General features: G+C 37.4%; 1 protein-coding gene across 1 annotated transcript in view; it reads right to left on the reverse strand.

The window, feature by feature from the left end:
• Window positions 1–16,643, reverse strand: part of LOC107698511 (utrophin) — a 275,871-nt gene that overhangs the window by 90,128 nt on the left and 169,100 nt on the right. Inside the window, exons 51-52 of the mRNA XM_016499536.1 lie at window positions 15,539–15,695; window positions 7,330–7,459 (exon numbers count right to left, since the gene is read on the reverse strand). Of these exons, the coding sequence (XP_016355022.1) occupies window positions 7,330–7,459; window positions 15,539–15,695 (287 nt within the window). The remainder of the gene's footprint in view (window positions 1–7,329; window positions 7,460–15,538; window positions 15,696–16,643) is intronic.

Raw genomic sequence — 16,643 nt, forward strand, 5'->3', positions numbered from 1 at the left:
TCTGCCCGCGTGTTGGGGGGCCCCGCGATAAGACAATGGGGTGCATTGAAAGACGATGATTATGTATCGACGACAGCCAGATATATTGTCAAAAGCATTAAATATTGTCATTATTAAGAGTAGCCTATTTGGTATTTCCAATTAATGTAGGCCTGTTACATTCTGGCTATTATTATTAAGTTACTTTTATTATTAAATTAATAGCCTATTACAACTAATTTGCTCCGCAACTATTTCATAGCGCATCACCGCATAGCTGACGCGCTGTGAGGATAATAAAATATTAGGCTATTAGCTTAGGCTACTCCTCATTGAAAATGTTTTAAAAATGTATTTTAAAACAGGTCTATTATAGGCTGAATTATAGGCTTATAGCCTAAATAAAATTGTTAACACTTCAGTCATCAATAAAACTTAAGAGCAGCTTTATTTTAAGCACCGACTTTCAAAAACAACTTCAACATGATCAACATGAAATACGTTTCTTATAATCGTTTTCACTATGTTCGGGTCACAAGAGAAACATTAAGGAAATAAATTAAAACAGTTCTATACTACATATTTAATAGGAGATTCGTCTCTCATCGTCTCTGAGAGAATTTTATGTGTATGTCGTCAGTTTTTAATTTCACTTTCATGGTGAAAGACGTTCACCGACATAAGTCTTGCACAAAGTTTACACGTTGCTTATATGATATCCACTGGCTCGCCTTCACGGTTTAAAACAGAAATATTCCCAATATTGCGACGCACCTCCGATACTGTGAAATGCCAAACCGCAAACCGACCCCACTAGTGAGGCATGCATCTGAAAGCGATCCGTTCACGGTTAATGTAGAAATGAATGCCCACAGAAGATATTATAAGCATTGGAGATTTCGGGCAAATAAGATAATCCCCAATTCACTTTACTGTTCTAAAATCCGCGACGCTTGACGTTGTATACTCACATACATAAACTAGGAAAACTGCTTGCTGCTGCTGCTAATGCTACCTCTGTTATATGAACAAGACATGCTTAGTAATTTCTCCTCTCGTGAATAACCTGCGCGTAGTTTTACAACTTATGTTATGTTTTCTAGTTTAAAAATGTAAATCTGACAAACGCAATGCACTGAAATCAGAGTGAAGACCGTTTACTTATCTAGCTGTTGAGTTTCAGAGAAACTCTGAAAGCGCGCTGCAAAAATCTGAATGCTAGCCAGCCATATAAATGCAAGGCAGTAAGCTCATTGGCTGCATATGCAACATGAACCAATCAGCTTGTGCCAAGTCATTTAACTCTCTGAATATCATCAGTTTTGACAACTGATTATTGAAAGCAGGAATCAAGGCTTACATGTATATACATTTGTATATATGTAGCTTGTCTGCATCTTGATAGATTAACACCATGAACAAGATCCTGAAACATCAACTCTGACCAATGAGAGGACAGGTTTACACACGTGACTTGCATAAACACCTTTCGGAAACCTTTGAACAGTTGTCTTTTGAAAGCACACCTAACCAAGGAGAAAATGCAACATTTATTTTAAGACCCTGTTTTGGAACCAACCAAACGATCTACAGGTCTGGAAACACACTGTGTTCAATAACAATGATAATCTCAGGTAATATTTATGTTAGTATAATGTTAAAAGGGTTTCCTTTTCAACAGAGTAGTAAAGAGTACCTGAAAACCATACCTGAGTAAAAAACATTACAGTGAAAATGACCATTACAAGTTACAAGTCACCAATTCTAAGATGACTTGATTCTAACAGTACTTAAGTATTTTACTCATACTGAATGTAAGCTCAAGATGCACTAGTCACCTAAGAAACAGTTGATGTGTGAGGAGAGCAATCACATTTATTTCTTTTCTAAAATCGAAATAAAACTGAACACCTCAGAATTGTCAAATCAAGGTTGACATAACAGAGTTACTCATTACAAATGTATTAATAGTTAAGAGTACATATATTAAAAATGCAGTCAAGTAGAGAGTAAAAGTATTTTTGATAATTAGTAAAACTACAAAGTAGCCAAAATATACTTAAGAACAGTAACTAATTACATTTACTCCAATACTTTATACTAGGGGTGGGCGATATGACCAAAATCTTATATCACGATATCAGTCATGTTATTTCACGGTAACAATATATATTAGGGGTGGGATAAAAAAATCGATTCACCTAACTATCGTGATTCTTTTTTAAACTATTTAAAAATCGATTGGTTTACCTCAGAATCTATTTATATTTAATTTGTTTACTTTTCCTAAGAGGTGGTGGGGAGAAGTTGCCGCTTTTATTCCAACAGAGGGCGAAATGTTTGTGTTCGACTTGAAGCAGCACTGCACAGACCGATCGGCGTACGACATCAAAGTACCGCGAGAGCGATTCGAAAGCATGTGGTGCTGATGACTTCATACAACGATCGTTCTGCGAGCACAGTGCCGCTGCATTAGATGACGTCGTTTTGTTAAACATTTGACTATTATATTCATGTGCAAGTTCAGGGTTTTGGTACTTGAAAGTTTCATGGTTCAAGGTACTTTAAAATATACACTGTGTATGTTCCTGAAATAAAAGTTCAGAAAGATGTGATGCATTTATGTTAATATGGCTCATCATATACAGTCTCTTTAATGGTATGATCAAGTATTTTCCATTGTCTAGGCTTTAATAAGCAAACAAAAATCACAATAAATTGTATTATCGAATCGCAATAGTTATATAATCGCAACACTCAATTATCACAATATATATTGAATCGGCACACAAGTATCGGGATAGTATTGAATCGGCAGATTAGCGGATCGTCCCAGCCCTAATGTACACTGCCTAAAAAGTAAACTTGTATAACAAACATAATGACTAATAAAGACATTTGTTTAGGCAGGAATTTGTATTGTACCTTGCTCTACACTGCCCATCATATTTGGTGACGTCATACTAAGGGGAGGCTTGTTGTTCTGAGGGATTTATACTGTTACACATGTGTTTTCTTTCTCAGCTGTTTGCTATCACTTGAGATCTAAATAACTGTGTTTACGAAGATACTTGCAACGACGGGCATTTTGACCATTCAAGGCCCATAAAACTACAAAAATAACACCACAGCAACATCACAAAATCTCTACCAGCTGACAAATTTCTACCGGTTAATTGTGTCTACCGGTATATCGCCCACCTCTACTTTATACCACTGATTTTCAAGTATCATTGTGTGTGACTTTAACAGCCATAATGAAAGCTATAATGAATAATTTACCTCAGATCTTAAAAATAAATTTAGGGAAACCAGAACATTTAAACTGTGAGCAAGTGTGTTCCATGACAAAGATTGTATCAGTCGCTTTTGATAATGTTAAATTGGTTTCATTTTTATTCAATCTGATGTGTACTCATCCATTTTGTGTGAGCGAGACAGCAGTGCACTTGCAAATAGAGTCTGCCTACACACACGTCTGATTGGCTGTTATTTTGATTGATTTTATCGCATCTCACAGCCAGACAAAGTAATTGTTTATTGGATCATATCATATCAGATAAGACAGCATAATATTACTGCAGACTGTCTGGAACATCCTTTGCGTTTGAGATACGCCTACTGTACGATCCCTAAAATGAATAAACAAATAAACAGCTGTTATGTTAATAATAGGCATGCTAATAAGCAACTAGGTAACAGTCAGAATTGGTCCCTATGCTAAAGTGTTAGCGGTTTAAGAATAGACTAATATAAACAGCCTGTTTTTGTGCATCTCACATTTATCAATATGACCACAACTTGACTTTTCCACATTGCAAATGACCATGTTCAGAAGATATGCTCAGTGCACGGTCATTTAAGAAAGTGTTTACTAATGAGCCACTCAACTAATGAGCTAAATAGAGAGAGGTTTACAGACGACAGGAGGCAGATGTTTGGGCAATTTAGAAAGAGCCCAGGGCATGTCTACAGGCAGGGCTACAGCATTAACATCTGCTCTTTCATTCGGCTTCCAGGCTTTTTGAGGACGTGAGAAGACACTTTAGCTAATGTCACCGTCACAAACGGCAGGACTGATTTCTCCATTCGGCAAATGCTCACCTCTTCATCTTTCATCTTTATATTTATGTTTCAGCCGAGCGAGAACTGTGTGTTTGTGCGGGGCGGCAGAGCGCGTGAGCTGGTTATCGGTTCAGATAGCTGAGCTCTGCGCTTTGATCGCAGGGATAAGAGAAAATGGAAGTGCAGAGATGGCTCAAGGACTGAATGGAGTCATGTGAGATTGCTCGAGGTGTTCGGAGTGAGACGTGTGAAGAGAGATCAGAAAACTCTGCCCTTCTGAACCCAGCTGACTTCAATAGGAGTAAATGTGAAAGTGTACATTTGTGGTAAGAATATTAAATAAGCTTACAAGCCTAGTCACACTGAATCTGCACCCTCAAAATTCCACAGAAAAGATCAAAACTGTCATTTACAATGTTCTACACATGCATGTCGCTTTACGGCTGTGCAACAATATAAATATATAATAACATGATTAAAATATAAATACATATCAATATAAGCAATATATAAGTATATAAACAGAGTATACGTGATCGCGAATCTCGAAAGTGAAAGTAAAAAGTGAGAGTGAAAAGTAAGTGGACGATGGCATAGTCTATCGGCCCAACCCTACTAAATACTAGGGCTGTGACGATAAATCGATGCAGAATCTATTCGTGGATCGATTCTGAGATCTTCCGAATGCGTTGCGATTCTCTCTGGAATCGATTCTGAGCATAGATTTTGACAGCAGATGGTGCTCTACTCTAGTTTCTATTCGCACACTCAAGCTCATGAAGAAGAGCGCTGAAGAGCACTTGTGCGTTCGGCTGAGTCGTGTAATTTCACCTCGGCTCAGAATGCTTTTATGATGCGAGATTAATGTAAACACAGCCCACTGTGAACAACCTTGTAATTCGCTTCAATCTTTTTTAATTTTATGAATGATTATTTTAGGTTCAAGTGTGTGTGAGAATTTGGAAACGAGTAGAGTATGGCTGTTTCTAAAGCATGCAGCGCCATCTGCTGTTCAAAACTAAGCTCAGAATCGACTCGAGAAAGAATCGCGATGCATTCGGAAAATATCAGAATCAATGCTGAATAATTTCTCGATTCGCAATGCATTGATTTATTTTTAAGCCCGTTTCTGCCACTGAAAATAAAAATAAATAAATAAAATGAGGTAATTGTGACTTTTTCTTTTTTCTTCTCAGAATTAAACTCATATATAAGCTCACTGACATAAACTCACAACTGCAAGTTATAAAGTCAGAATTCTGAGATATAAAATTGCAATTCTGACATTTCTCACAATTGTGAGTTTTTATCTTGCAATTCAGATTTTTTCTCAGAATTGCATAATATAAACTCACAATTGCAAGTTATAAAGTAAAAAATTATGAGATAGAAAATTGCAAGCCTGACTTTTCTTGCAATTGTGAGTTTATATCTCATAATTCTGACTTCTTTTCTCAGAACTGAGATATAAACTCGCAATTGCGAGATATAGTCCAATTTGGAGAAAAAAAGTTTCCTTTTTTTTCAATTGAGAGTTTATATCTTGCAATTCTGAACAAAAAAAACTTAGAACTGCAAGATGCAAACTATCTTATATCTTCTAAAACTGCACTTTTTTTGCGAAGCCCAGTCTGTTTAAACATTTCACCTAATTTGATAATGCTGTCAGACTGTCATATGCAAAAGAGCATATTCTCCTCTACATATCTTGCCATTTTAAACATTGAATTATAAGGAAGCAGTTCCTTTATTAACGTGAAAGTGACGTGACATGTGGCCAAGTATGGTGACCCATACTTGGAATTAGTGCTCTGCATTTATCCCATCCAAAATGCACACACACACAGCAGTGAACACACACACACTGTGAACACACACCCGGAGCAGTGGGCAGCCATTTATGCTGCGGCGTCCGGGGAGCAGTTGGGGGTTCGTTGCCTTGCTCAAGGGCACCTCAGTCGTGGTATTGAAGGTGGGAGAGAGAGCTGTACATTCACTCCCCCACCTACAATCCCTGCCGATACGAGACTCGAACCCACAACCTTTGGGTTACGAGTCCGACTCTCTAACCATTAGGCCATGACTTCCCCTTTATTAAGATATTTTGAAGATTGCTTCAACTGTTTTTACACATACAATTACAGTGAATGGTCAAAAACACACATTTTATGTATAAAAAAAAATGTTCTACAAAGTTAAGAAAGTCAACTCTAAATGACTAATACAGGTTACTCTCCTCAAGCAGCCACATAATCTGAGATGTCCTTCATGTCTGTAGCTGAAACCGTTCAGGACGAGTTACGCAGCAAAATGTAATATGCAGAGTTTAAGGTTTGTTTAAATCACTAAGCCTCAGTACGTGCAGCAGTAATAGTTCTGCTTCCCTTAGCAAACACTTTCTGCTCTAGATGACTTTGGTGTTTTCTGAAAGACAGAAAACATTGAGCTTCAGGACGCTGAAAAGTGGAAATAGCCTGCAGTCTCTGATCTGCCAATTAACCCGGTTTCACTGGCCATTCACACACTCCAGCTGAAATGCATGCGTATGCGTACACACATTCACACACAGCTCTCTTTCTATCTGATAAGTGGTATCTGACGTTTGTCCTAAATTAGCTTTTCAAGCAGGTCCCAGCGGAAGTGTCCAGAGAGCGGTGGAACTTTCCAGACATCAGATACTGCAGTTAAGAGCGTGTTGACAGGAGGTGTCCGACTTATCAGAGAGTCACTTACATCAAAGAGCATCCCTTAGAGAGTGTCAAAATAAACTCCGCTGGTCTGCGGTGTGTGCGTGATGTTCTCAGACTGGTCTAAGTTTCTGAAGAATTTCTTCTGCAGACGTGTTTTTATGTGCAGAATGTTTACTGTAAAATTACTTCACAAAGCACATGACTTCACAAGCAGTGTTAGAGGTAAAGCAAGTAACATGAGTTATGTAATCAGATTACTTTTTTCCAAGTAACTATAGTAAAGAAACACAAAAGACCAATTTTTTTTGCCAAATATTGAATTTTATATTAAAAACAAACCTCAAACCCAGCCCAGATTTAAAAAGTAAAGAGAAAGTAAAATAATGCATTACTTTCGAAAAAACAAAACAAAAAAAACAATTAAAATAATTAGTTGCTTTTTAGGGAGTAACGCAATATTGTGGTGCTTTACTTTTAAAAGTAACTTTTCCCAACACTGTTGACAAGACGTATGCACTTTATCCCTTTTCTGTCTACTTTTATTTTCATTAAATGCATGGGAGGATAGCAGGACGAAGAAATGATGGTCTCTCACCGGTTTTGGGTTGCAGGTTCCTGCGTGGCTCTTCGGGTCCTTCGATCGGCTGGTCGGCCAGAAACATATGTGCCTGATCCAATGTGCTGAGAACTAAATGCTCACGCTCCTTAAGCTCCGCCCTCAGAGCCTGAAAACACATCACATCACAACCTGTCAATCAGTCATAAACAGAGCTTAATTATAGAAATCAGCAGAAACAAGAAATGGGCGGGAAAACAACAGTCGACCAATAAACAGAGAAATAAAAAGATACATAGATGGATGAATGGCCTAGATAGAGAATCAGATAAATAAAAATACAGAAATGGATGGATGGATGGAAAGATGGATGGAAATTTTGCCTGACTACTTTTGTTTTTCATTCATTTCATTCTTTTAATCAGGCCTTTTTTCTCCATTAGGTCTATCACAGTCCGTCATTATCTGACGGTATGTTGTTGCTTATGTTAGCCAGCGCTCCATCCGAGAGTGTGTGTGTTTGTGTGTGAGCAGGAGATCAGTGAGAGCAAAATGAAAAACAAAGAGATCAAGAAAAGGTGAGAAGGAGGGCAGTGAAAGATTGATAGGATGCACATATAAAACGGACACTAAAGAGCAATTGCAAACATGATCTCCGAGGTCAAACGAGGCATTTCCGCAGGGTCGCACGCAAATTAGCTAAACTAATAGCCATCCTCGAACTCCGACAAAACTAACTCCTGCCTTCAGGCAGCGCAGGACTTCTGTACAGCCACACACACAATTAAATGAACAGCCAAATCTCTGCGGAGAGGAAAACTGGATTACCATTCCTCTGATAGTTGGGCCCCTCAGGCTCGACTGGAGAGCAGGGTCACGGCACCCTCCACACTTCTGAAACGGTCGTTAAACAGAGCCGGAGGAAGTGATAAGCCTTTTAATTACATCCTGCTACAGTAAACCTAGCGAGCACCAGCCGCACATTAGAGGCTCATGAAGAGGAGCGCTCCATTAAACAGCATTATGGAGATGTTAAGGACCGATATTAAAAAATCATAAAGATTAGAGTAAGATGAAGAAAGAGACACATACGAGGTCGAAGAAGAACATCACACACAGAGCATGAGCACAGATACAGAAGTAAACAAGTGAAAATCACCTATATTTTTGGTATCTTTTAGCTACGGCAGTGGTGCTGACAGCATTAAATATCCAACATACACATATCCGTATTCCCTATTAATGTGTCAAGTTGTGACTTGCCTCAAAAACTGTAAACAGCTCCACTTTGAATCGCTCCTGAAAGGGTTAGTTCATCCAAAAATGAAAATTCTGTCAGCATTTACTCAAGCGCAAATCTGTATGAGTTTCTTTCTTCTGCTGAACAAGAAAAAGATGTTGTGAAGGATTTGTGTAACCAAACAGTTGTTCATCCCAATTGACTTGAGGTTGAGATTTTCATTTTTGAGTGAACTGTGCCTTTAATAACAAGTTATTTTCATCTTGAATAGTTTGGGACAAATCATGCTTTTCTTTTTTTTTTTTTTTGCATTTCTCCATGTTTCTCGCTTTTCTTCCGACCACCCCAATGATAGATAATTGCATTGGTTTAAACAGTATAACCTTAAACACTTTAATTATACAGTTTAATTAAAGGGATAGTTCACCCAAAATTGATATTCTGTCATTTACTTGCCCTCATGTCATTTCCATAAGACATTCATTCATCTTTGAAACACAAATCAACTGCGTTCCTCCATTGAAAGTTCATTACACCAAAACTCTGACGCTTCAAAACGTCCAAGGATAAAAGTAATACATAAAAGTAATACCTATGAATGAGAGAGATTCAACATTAATGAAATATAAACACTGACCAATGTGCATATATTGAGCACATCAAATATGGCAAACAGAAGGTCAATCGTACTTGACATGTAAGAACCAGTGAGGCTTGTTCTTGAACATTAAGGTTGTTTGAGCTTCCATTTACCATATTTGATGAGCTCAATGTTTATATGTGAATATAAGCCTAAATTGAATCAAATCTAAAATGTGTAGTGACGTTTTACCCTTGTGCCAGTTCTGTGAGCTTAAGCACTTTCAACTCGTTCAAAAATAAGAAAACAAGAGAACTTTTCCGATCAAGAAATGGAAAATCCACCACAATTTATTCAACTCCCCATTGTCCAATGAGCCCATAATATGATCATGTCTTAATCCTGTCTCTTCTAATAACAAAGCAAAAGTCCTCTTCCGGTTAAATATTCTTATTTCTAATTAAACATAATGACATACAAAAATAAAAAATAAACAAATTGCAAATATACGCCAAACAGCTCCAATAAAGTGATTGTGTGCCTTCAGTAGACATGCATTAAACAGCTAAATTCATATGGATTATTTTTACGATGTCTTTATGAACTTTTTGAAGTTTGAAAGGCTACGTGGACGTACATTGGAGGAACAGAAAACTCATTTTACGTTTCACTAAAAATACCTTCATTTGTGTTTTGTTGCTATGGGTTTGGAACGACACGAAGTTAACAAATCATGAGAATTTTCATTTTTGAGCAAACTCTCCCTTTAAGATGCCGCTTGCAGCTGAAACACGCTTTAGTAAACAACTTTCAACATCAGCGGCAAAAATCGGAAAGCTCTTCCATCTCTTTCTTTCACAAAGATGATGACTGTTTCCACTTTTAAAGCCAAAAAGCGGCAAACTATCATCAGTGCTCTTCCTGAGCTCTTAATACACTTCTGACAGACACAAACAGCCAAACACAAACAGCCAAACACAAAAGCGCGCACATTCACAGCCCTAAATAGCACATAATGAATAACCTCTGTGCCTGGAGTGAAAGACCATTCAAAACCATCAAATGGCAAACTACTCGACACATCCTGAACACCTTTAAAAGACTCCCAAACAAGCGCTCTAATGGCTCAGCTCCAGCCAAGACAAGGCTTGTTTTTGGGGAGGATGCCCTTGACAGACTGAAGCTGAAGTCAGACTCAGTACAGTCCAGCATGTGAGGCATGCCGCCAATTACCTCAGAAAGGAATTTTGTCGCTTGCTTTGAGGAAAACAAACAGAAAATGTACCTTTACAGTAAAGCACATAGCTGTAACGTGGATGTCTAAGGAGCAAATGTCTGGAAGATTGAAAAGCAGAAAAGGTAGCATTTTCGTTAAAGCATTTATATTGAATCATTTGTAGAAAAAATGTGTTATTTGAAGTTTTTTTTTTCAGGTGGAACTACACCTGAGAATTGGGCCTTAAGGTGTTACCAACATGTAAATGGTAACAATTATTCTAGTTATTCTAGCTAAATTCAATTTCAGAGAAAATCATTCTCTGTGGCAAATAGCTTAAATTGCATTCGACCTGGAACATTCTTTGGAAGAATGGATAAAGAAGACAATCCTTTATGACCACGGACTAAATGATTTCTAATTTCTTTAAAAGGCTAAAAAAAAAAAACAGCTCATGTCCTTAAGTTCCTGACGGCACAGGCTCATGAAGTACAGCTAAATGCAGATATATTCACACTTGCTGCTCAGACTCTTGTCAGCACAGCATCCATCTGTCAGAGATCACCTGCTTACTGTCCTGTAACACAGACAGCTCTCTTAAAACTGCTTCTAGAAGTCAAGCCACATTTCTCAGACTCTTTTATCAGCCATAACACCATCTGCTTTGAATGCTTTCAATTAGGAGAAGCAGAGAGACGGCAAAAGGCTTTCGCACAAATCAAATCTTGAAAGTCAAAGACATTTGCAATGACGCAGTATCAGCCCCGGACCTAAAATATCAGACAACTAGCTTCCAATCCATGTATGACGCTTTTCCACTGCGTGGTACGACTCGGTACGGCACGGCACGGTTCGGCTCGGCACGGTTTGCGTTTCCCGTACTGTGCCGTACCATGCAGTGGGAAAGCGCCATTAGAAGTGTGTAAATTGAAATCAATGCCTGAGTGGCAAACTAACACCGATTCAACTAATGTCTCGATTGAGACTTACAAAGAGGACCGGTACAGCAGCGCTGGTCAGGTGACGAGACTGTCAAGTGTCTTTCATCTCTTTATTGCAGCATAAAAGGATCTTCAGGGTTATAGTGAGGTCATTCTTTCCTGTCTCAGGTCAGAGAAAAGTTTAAGGCCTCGGGTGGCTTTAATCTGTCTCTCATTTAACACTCGGCGGATTCAAGACCCAAACCATCAGAATAAATCACACAGACGTCGCCATTATTTAACAGAGCTCAGCCGGCAAAGTAACAGCAATCACTGCAAAGACGGTTTCCAACTTTTTTTTTTTGTAAGGTCATTATTTCTTTTTCTCGGTGCCTGGACTAAAAAACCTTACAGTGATGTGACTAATGCAGCATGATAGTGCTTATATAAGAGTTCCATGAAAAATTAGAAACCATGCGCATATAAACTTCAGTCTGTTCTTCACATTAAACTATTATATTGCTTCAGAGGACTACTTTATGATACTTTTATAGTGCTGTTCTGTCCTTTCTGGTCACTGAATGGAAAAGAGCAGTACAGACATCTGGCTAAATTTCTTTTATGTTCCATTGAAAAACATACAAGTTTTAAATGACATATGTTTGTTTGATTTATCCTATTAAAAGGCTGATAAAAAAGAGTGTCCTTGTAACGGTCAAAAGCTTTACCGGTCGAACACATTTCAGCTTTTATCAGTAAAACTGAGAATAACACACACTCTCCCGCTCGCAGGACTTTCCAAAACGGTGATTGATAGTTTTAATTATAGCAGCAATAAAGGAGGCTCTTCTATTGGATAATTAGATGTGTGATTAATAAACACTATTACTGAGACTTAAGGACGAGAGAAATTCAGAGCTACTGTCCTCAAGTACTCTTTATGGCCAATAATCAAACGAATGCTGTGGATAAATTACATGAATATGCTAATAGACACCCGTCACACACAAAGACAATATATATATATATATATATATATATACACACAGTGGTGTGAAAAAGTGTTGAAGTCCTGATTTCTTATTTTTTTGCATTATATATATATATATATTCATTTATTATGTCATTATCATCACTTTTGATCAATTTAATGCATCCTTGCTGCTGAAAATGTGAAAAATTCATACTGAAAATTTAGCATTGTCATCACAGGAATAAATTACATTTTAAAATATATTCAAATAGAAGCAGTTATTTTAATAAGTAAAAATATTTTACAATATTTTCACAATATTACTGCTTTTGCTGTATATTGGATAAAAAAAAATCCAAGAGCAGAAGGTCTTTAAGAGCAGAAGAGAATTATAAAAAAAAAAATCTTTTGACTGGTAGTGTATAATACATATATTTTAGTTGAAATATGAATAAACAAACTAACAAAACAAAACAAAACATAACATAACATAACATAACATAACATAACATAACATAACATAACATAACATAACATAACATAACATAACATAACATAACATAACATAACATAACATAACATAACATAACATAACATAACATAACATAACATAACATAACATAACATAACATAACATAACATAACATAAAACAAAACAAAACACTAAAATAACATTAAATAAAATACAATTAAATAAAAGCTGCATAAACATAACATAACATAACATAACATAACATAAAACAAAACAAAATACTAAAATAACATTAAATAAAATACAATTAAATAAAAGCTGCATAATCACCTAATCAGTTTTTGAGGAAATTCATGTCTTCAAGAATGTTTCCTTTTTTTTTTATTAGTTTATATGACATTTTTGGTTTCTCAGAAAGAGATGAGCTGAATGTCAACCCTGTTACCATGACTTTGTTTCATAAACAACTGATACGTGAAAACGTGTGGAAGCATCAGCTTCAAATGCTCTTTCTATTAAGCTCCTTGTAGTTTCACGCATTTAATGTCAAATTAAACTGTAAAAGTGTCAACCCTGTTACTTTTTAAAGGCATAATTACATCCCAGCATATCATGCTTATTAATATGTTAAATAAAATATATTAATTTAGCTGGAGATGGCACAATACAGTTACCACTTGAATATTGAAAGTCAAACAAAAATGTACTTTAAAAATCACCTTTTCAAAATGGAAAAGGCACCGTTTCCATTTCATTTAATGGGCTCATTACACTCAATTAATCTTGGAATAAAGGTCATTCTGTGTCTCTTTAACTGGCTCAGTGTCTTTATCAGTGAAAGTTTTCAGACAGACAATGTGTTCGGCTCTTCTAAGTCTCTCAGACCTCACACAAATTATTCATTTTCACTTCCATCCCGTGTTCTGGGGCGCTCTATCCTGGTCGCCCGGTTGGCACGGCACACTAATCAGCCGTGACGTGTTCAAAAGGCCTGGCGTTTTGTACCCACGCTGCTAAAGCTCTTACCAGGGCAGCCGGCTCAAAGACAATCTATTATAAGAGCCCAAGAAAAAGATGAGGTGGAGAGAGAGAGAGAGAGAGAGAGAGAGGGTGCGAAAGTCAAAATGGGGGGCAATCTTTCTCTTCGCTCCAGAGATTCATTAGTCAAACTGTCTGAGAAAGAGAGAAAGTGAGAGAGAGAGAGCATAACCAAACTGTCACAGACTCGTTACGGTTTCAACCTTCCTGCCACCTTCCCATAATTCCCTGCGGTGGTTTTGTCTGGTGTGTTCTGAGCGCTGTAGGTATTCTTGCATCATACAGCAGAAAGGCATGCCTGTACTGATCAAAAGCTTATAACAGAAGCCTCTTTAAAATGCTCTTAATTATGAGATGCATCTCTGGATCTGTGTATGTAAACATTTCAAGACATTATATGTGACCCCGGGTCAGTCAAACACTGATTAAAAAGTTTTCGGGTAAAGGTGAGAGTGTAAACGCTCTGATTGTGCATCTCAGGCCTGCTATTATCTTGATTACTGTCATTATCACACAGGTGGTTAATGACACATTTCGGTCATTTGTTAGGTCAGTGACACACTGTACACATACACTGTATGACACATGATCACAATATAACAAGCCAATATAATCATTTAGCTGAGGAGCATAAACACTACAATATTTCCTGCAGGAGAATCTGACGAGAGGGCGGAGGGGAAAAAAATGTGAGGAGAGACAAATATGGAGGAGACACAAATAAGAAAGACAAAATGAGACAGGGGATGAGACCAGAGAAGACGAAAGACTAGACAACACAGCTGATGAGGTGAGGAGAAGAGACAGGACAATAAAACGAGGAAAATACACAAGAAGAGACGAGAGGACATGAGATGATATGAGACAAGACAAGAAAGAAGAGACAAGTGAGGGACGAGAACGAGAAGAGACGAGAGAGAGACATGATGATACAGAGAGGAAATGAGACAAGATGAGACGAAAAACAAACGAGAGACAGTAGATAAAAGTAATAAGAAAAAAAGACTACTGTGGAGAGCATTCAAAATAAGATGATTAAGAGAAAAAAGAAGACTGAACAATATAAGAGATAGGAACGAGACCAGTCAAACAGAGAAAAGAAGAGAAGACAAGATGGGAAAACAAAGAGACACAAAGTGGGACAAAAATGAGACAGGATGGGATGAAAGATGTGAGAGGAGACAACGAGAAGAGAAAGGCACAATATGAGATGAGAGAGAAGAAGAGACACTAAGTGGAAAAAGTGAAACAAAATTAAGTGAGATGAGACGAACGAACAGACATGTTGAAAAAAAAAAAAAAAGATTAATGAGACCAGATTAAATGTAAGAGGAGGCAAGCTAAGAAGAGACCAAAGATGAGAGAGGAGAAGAAACACTGAGAAGACAAAAAGATATAAGAAAAAGCTAAAACATGAGACGAGACGAGAAAGAAGACGAGTTCAGAAGAGACAGACAAGACAAGATGAGAAGAGAGGAGAAGAGAAGAAATGATAAGAGGTGACGAGACAGTGAGAAGAGAGCAATGAGACCAGATTAAAAGAGGAGACAAGACAATGAGAAGAGCTAGATTTGAGAAAGACAGATTTAAAAAAAAAAGTGAGATAGGAGACAACTTGAGAAAAGAGAGATGAGAAGATGAGAGAGGAGAGGAGACAATGGGAAAATAAAGATTTGAGAAAAAGGTACAAAATGAGATGGGAGGAGATGAGAGAGAAGATGAGTTCTGATGAGAGAGACGAGACAAGATGAGATGAGAGGAGAAGAGATTAAAAGAGAGAGGTGAGAGGAACGATGAGCTGGCTCTCACCGTGCAGTGGGTCTGCTGCTGCAGCACTGTGGGCACGTCTCCTCCGATGGGCATCTGTTTGTTCAGCTCCTCATCCTTCACACTGATCCAGCGGCCCAGCTCCTCCAGGACTGACAGAAGCCGGTTCCAGCGCTCAGCACTGGCCTCCAGATGAGCCCTGCACACACGTTCATACACATCTGAATACCAATGAAGATGCTGTCCCACAAACACAGGAAAACTTTCCAGCGGTCTTTCTCTGAACAGAATGAATGCAACAGGTGAAGCTTTTTTTATGTGTGTGTGTGTGTGTGTGTGTGTGTGTGTGTGTGTGCAGGGGGTGAGAGTGCGACTTTCCAGCGGTCTTTCTCTGAACAGAATGAATGCAACAGGTGAAGCTTTTTTTATGTGTGTGTGTGTGTGTGTGTGTGTGTGTGTGTGTGTGCAGGGGTTGACAGTGCGAGGATTATACTCACATTTGCTATTACAATAGATCTGGCAGAACTCTAAAATGTGTTTAGAAGCATGTGCACGAATAAAAAAAAAGGACCCCGTGGATCCTTAAAAAAAATAAAAACAGGATTTTAAAATTTTAAGTCTAATATAAAAATAAAAATAAAGAAATATGCTAAAGAAATACTGCACGTTTCAAAGTAAAAACACGGTGCTGTTGTGCATTCTCCAAGCTCGCTGTTTTAGAGCACTTTTCATTTAAGCCAATAGACTGATCATGATCTGTTGTTGATGAACTATAACAATGTTTACTTTGTGGCATTTATATTGCAATATGTTGTAGATGGCAGTAAGAGTGCATCTTTGATCTTCCTCATGTTGAATAAGCAGTAAAGCATAGACATTTCAAAATGTCCCAGTGTATTTACAATTATACATACATATGTATAACTGTAATAAACAGATTATGCCAATATAGTTTATACAGTTTAAAGCAGGCCTATAAATAATTGCAGTACTATAAAATGCAGCTTGAAGCAAAAATACTGTGTGTATTTTTGTATTCGAAAAATTTAATCACTTTGCTTGTAAATGTCTCCTTGTATAATTTTATTAAGGGAAAACATGTTATTTGATATTTGATATATTTTATTATATTATTTATATATATATA

The sequence above is a fragment of the Sinocyclocheilus anshuiensis genome, unplaced genomic scaffold (genome assembly GCF_001515605.1).
Source record: "Sinocyclocheilus anshuiensis isolate Anshui unplaced genomic scaffold, SAMN03320099.WGS_v1.1 scaffold1830, whole genome shotgun sequence".
In the NCBI taxonomy this organism is placed as follows: domain Eukaryota; kingdom Metazoa; phylum Chordata; class Actinopteri; order Cypriniformes; family Cyprinidae; genus Sinocyclocheilus; species Sinocyclocheilus anshuiensis.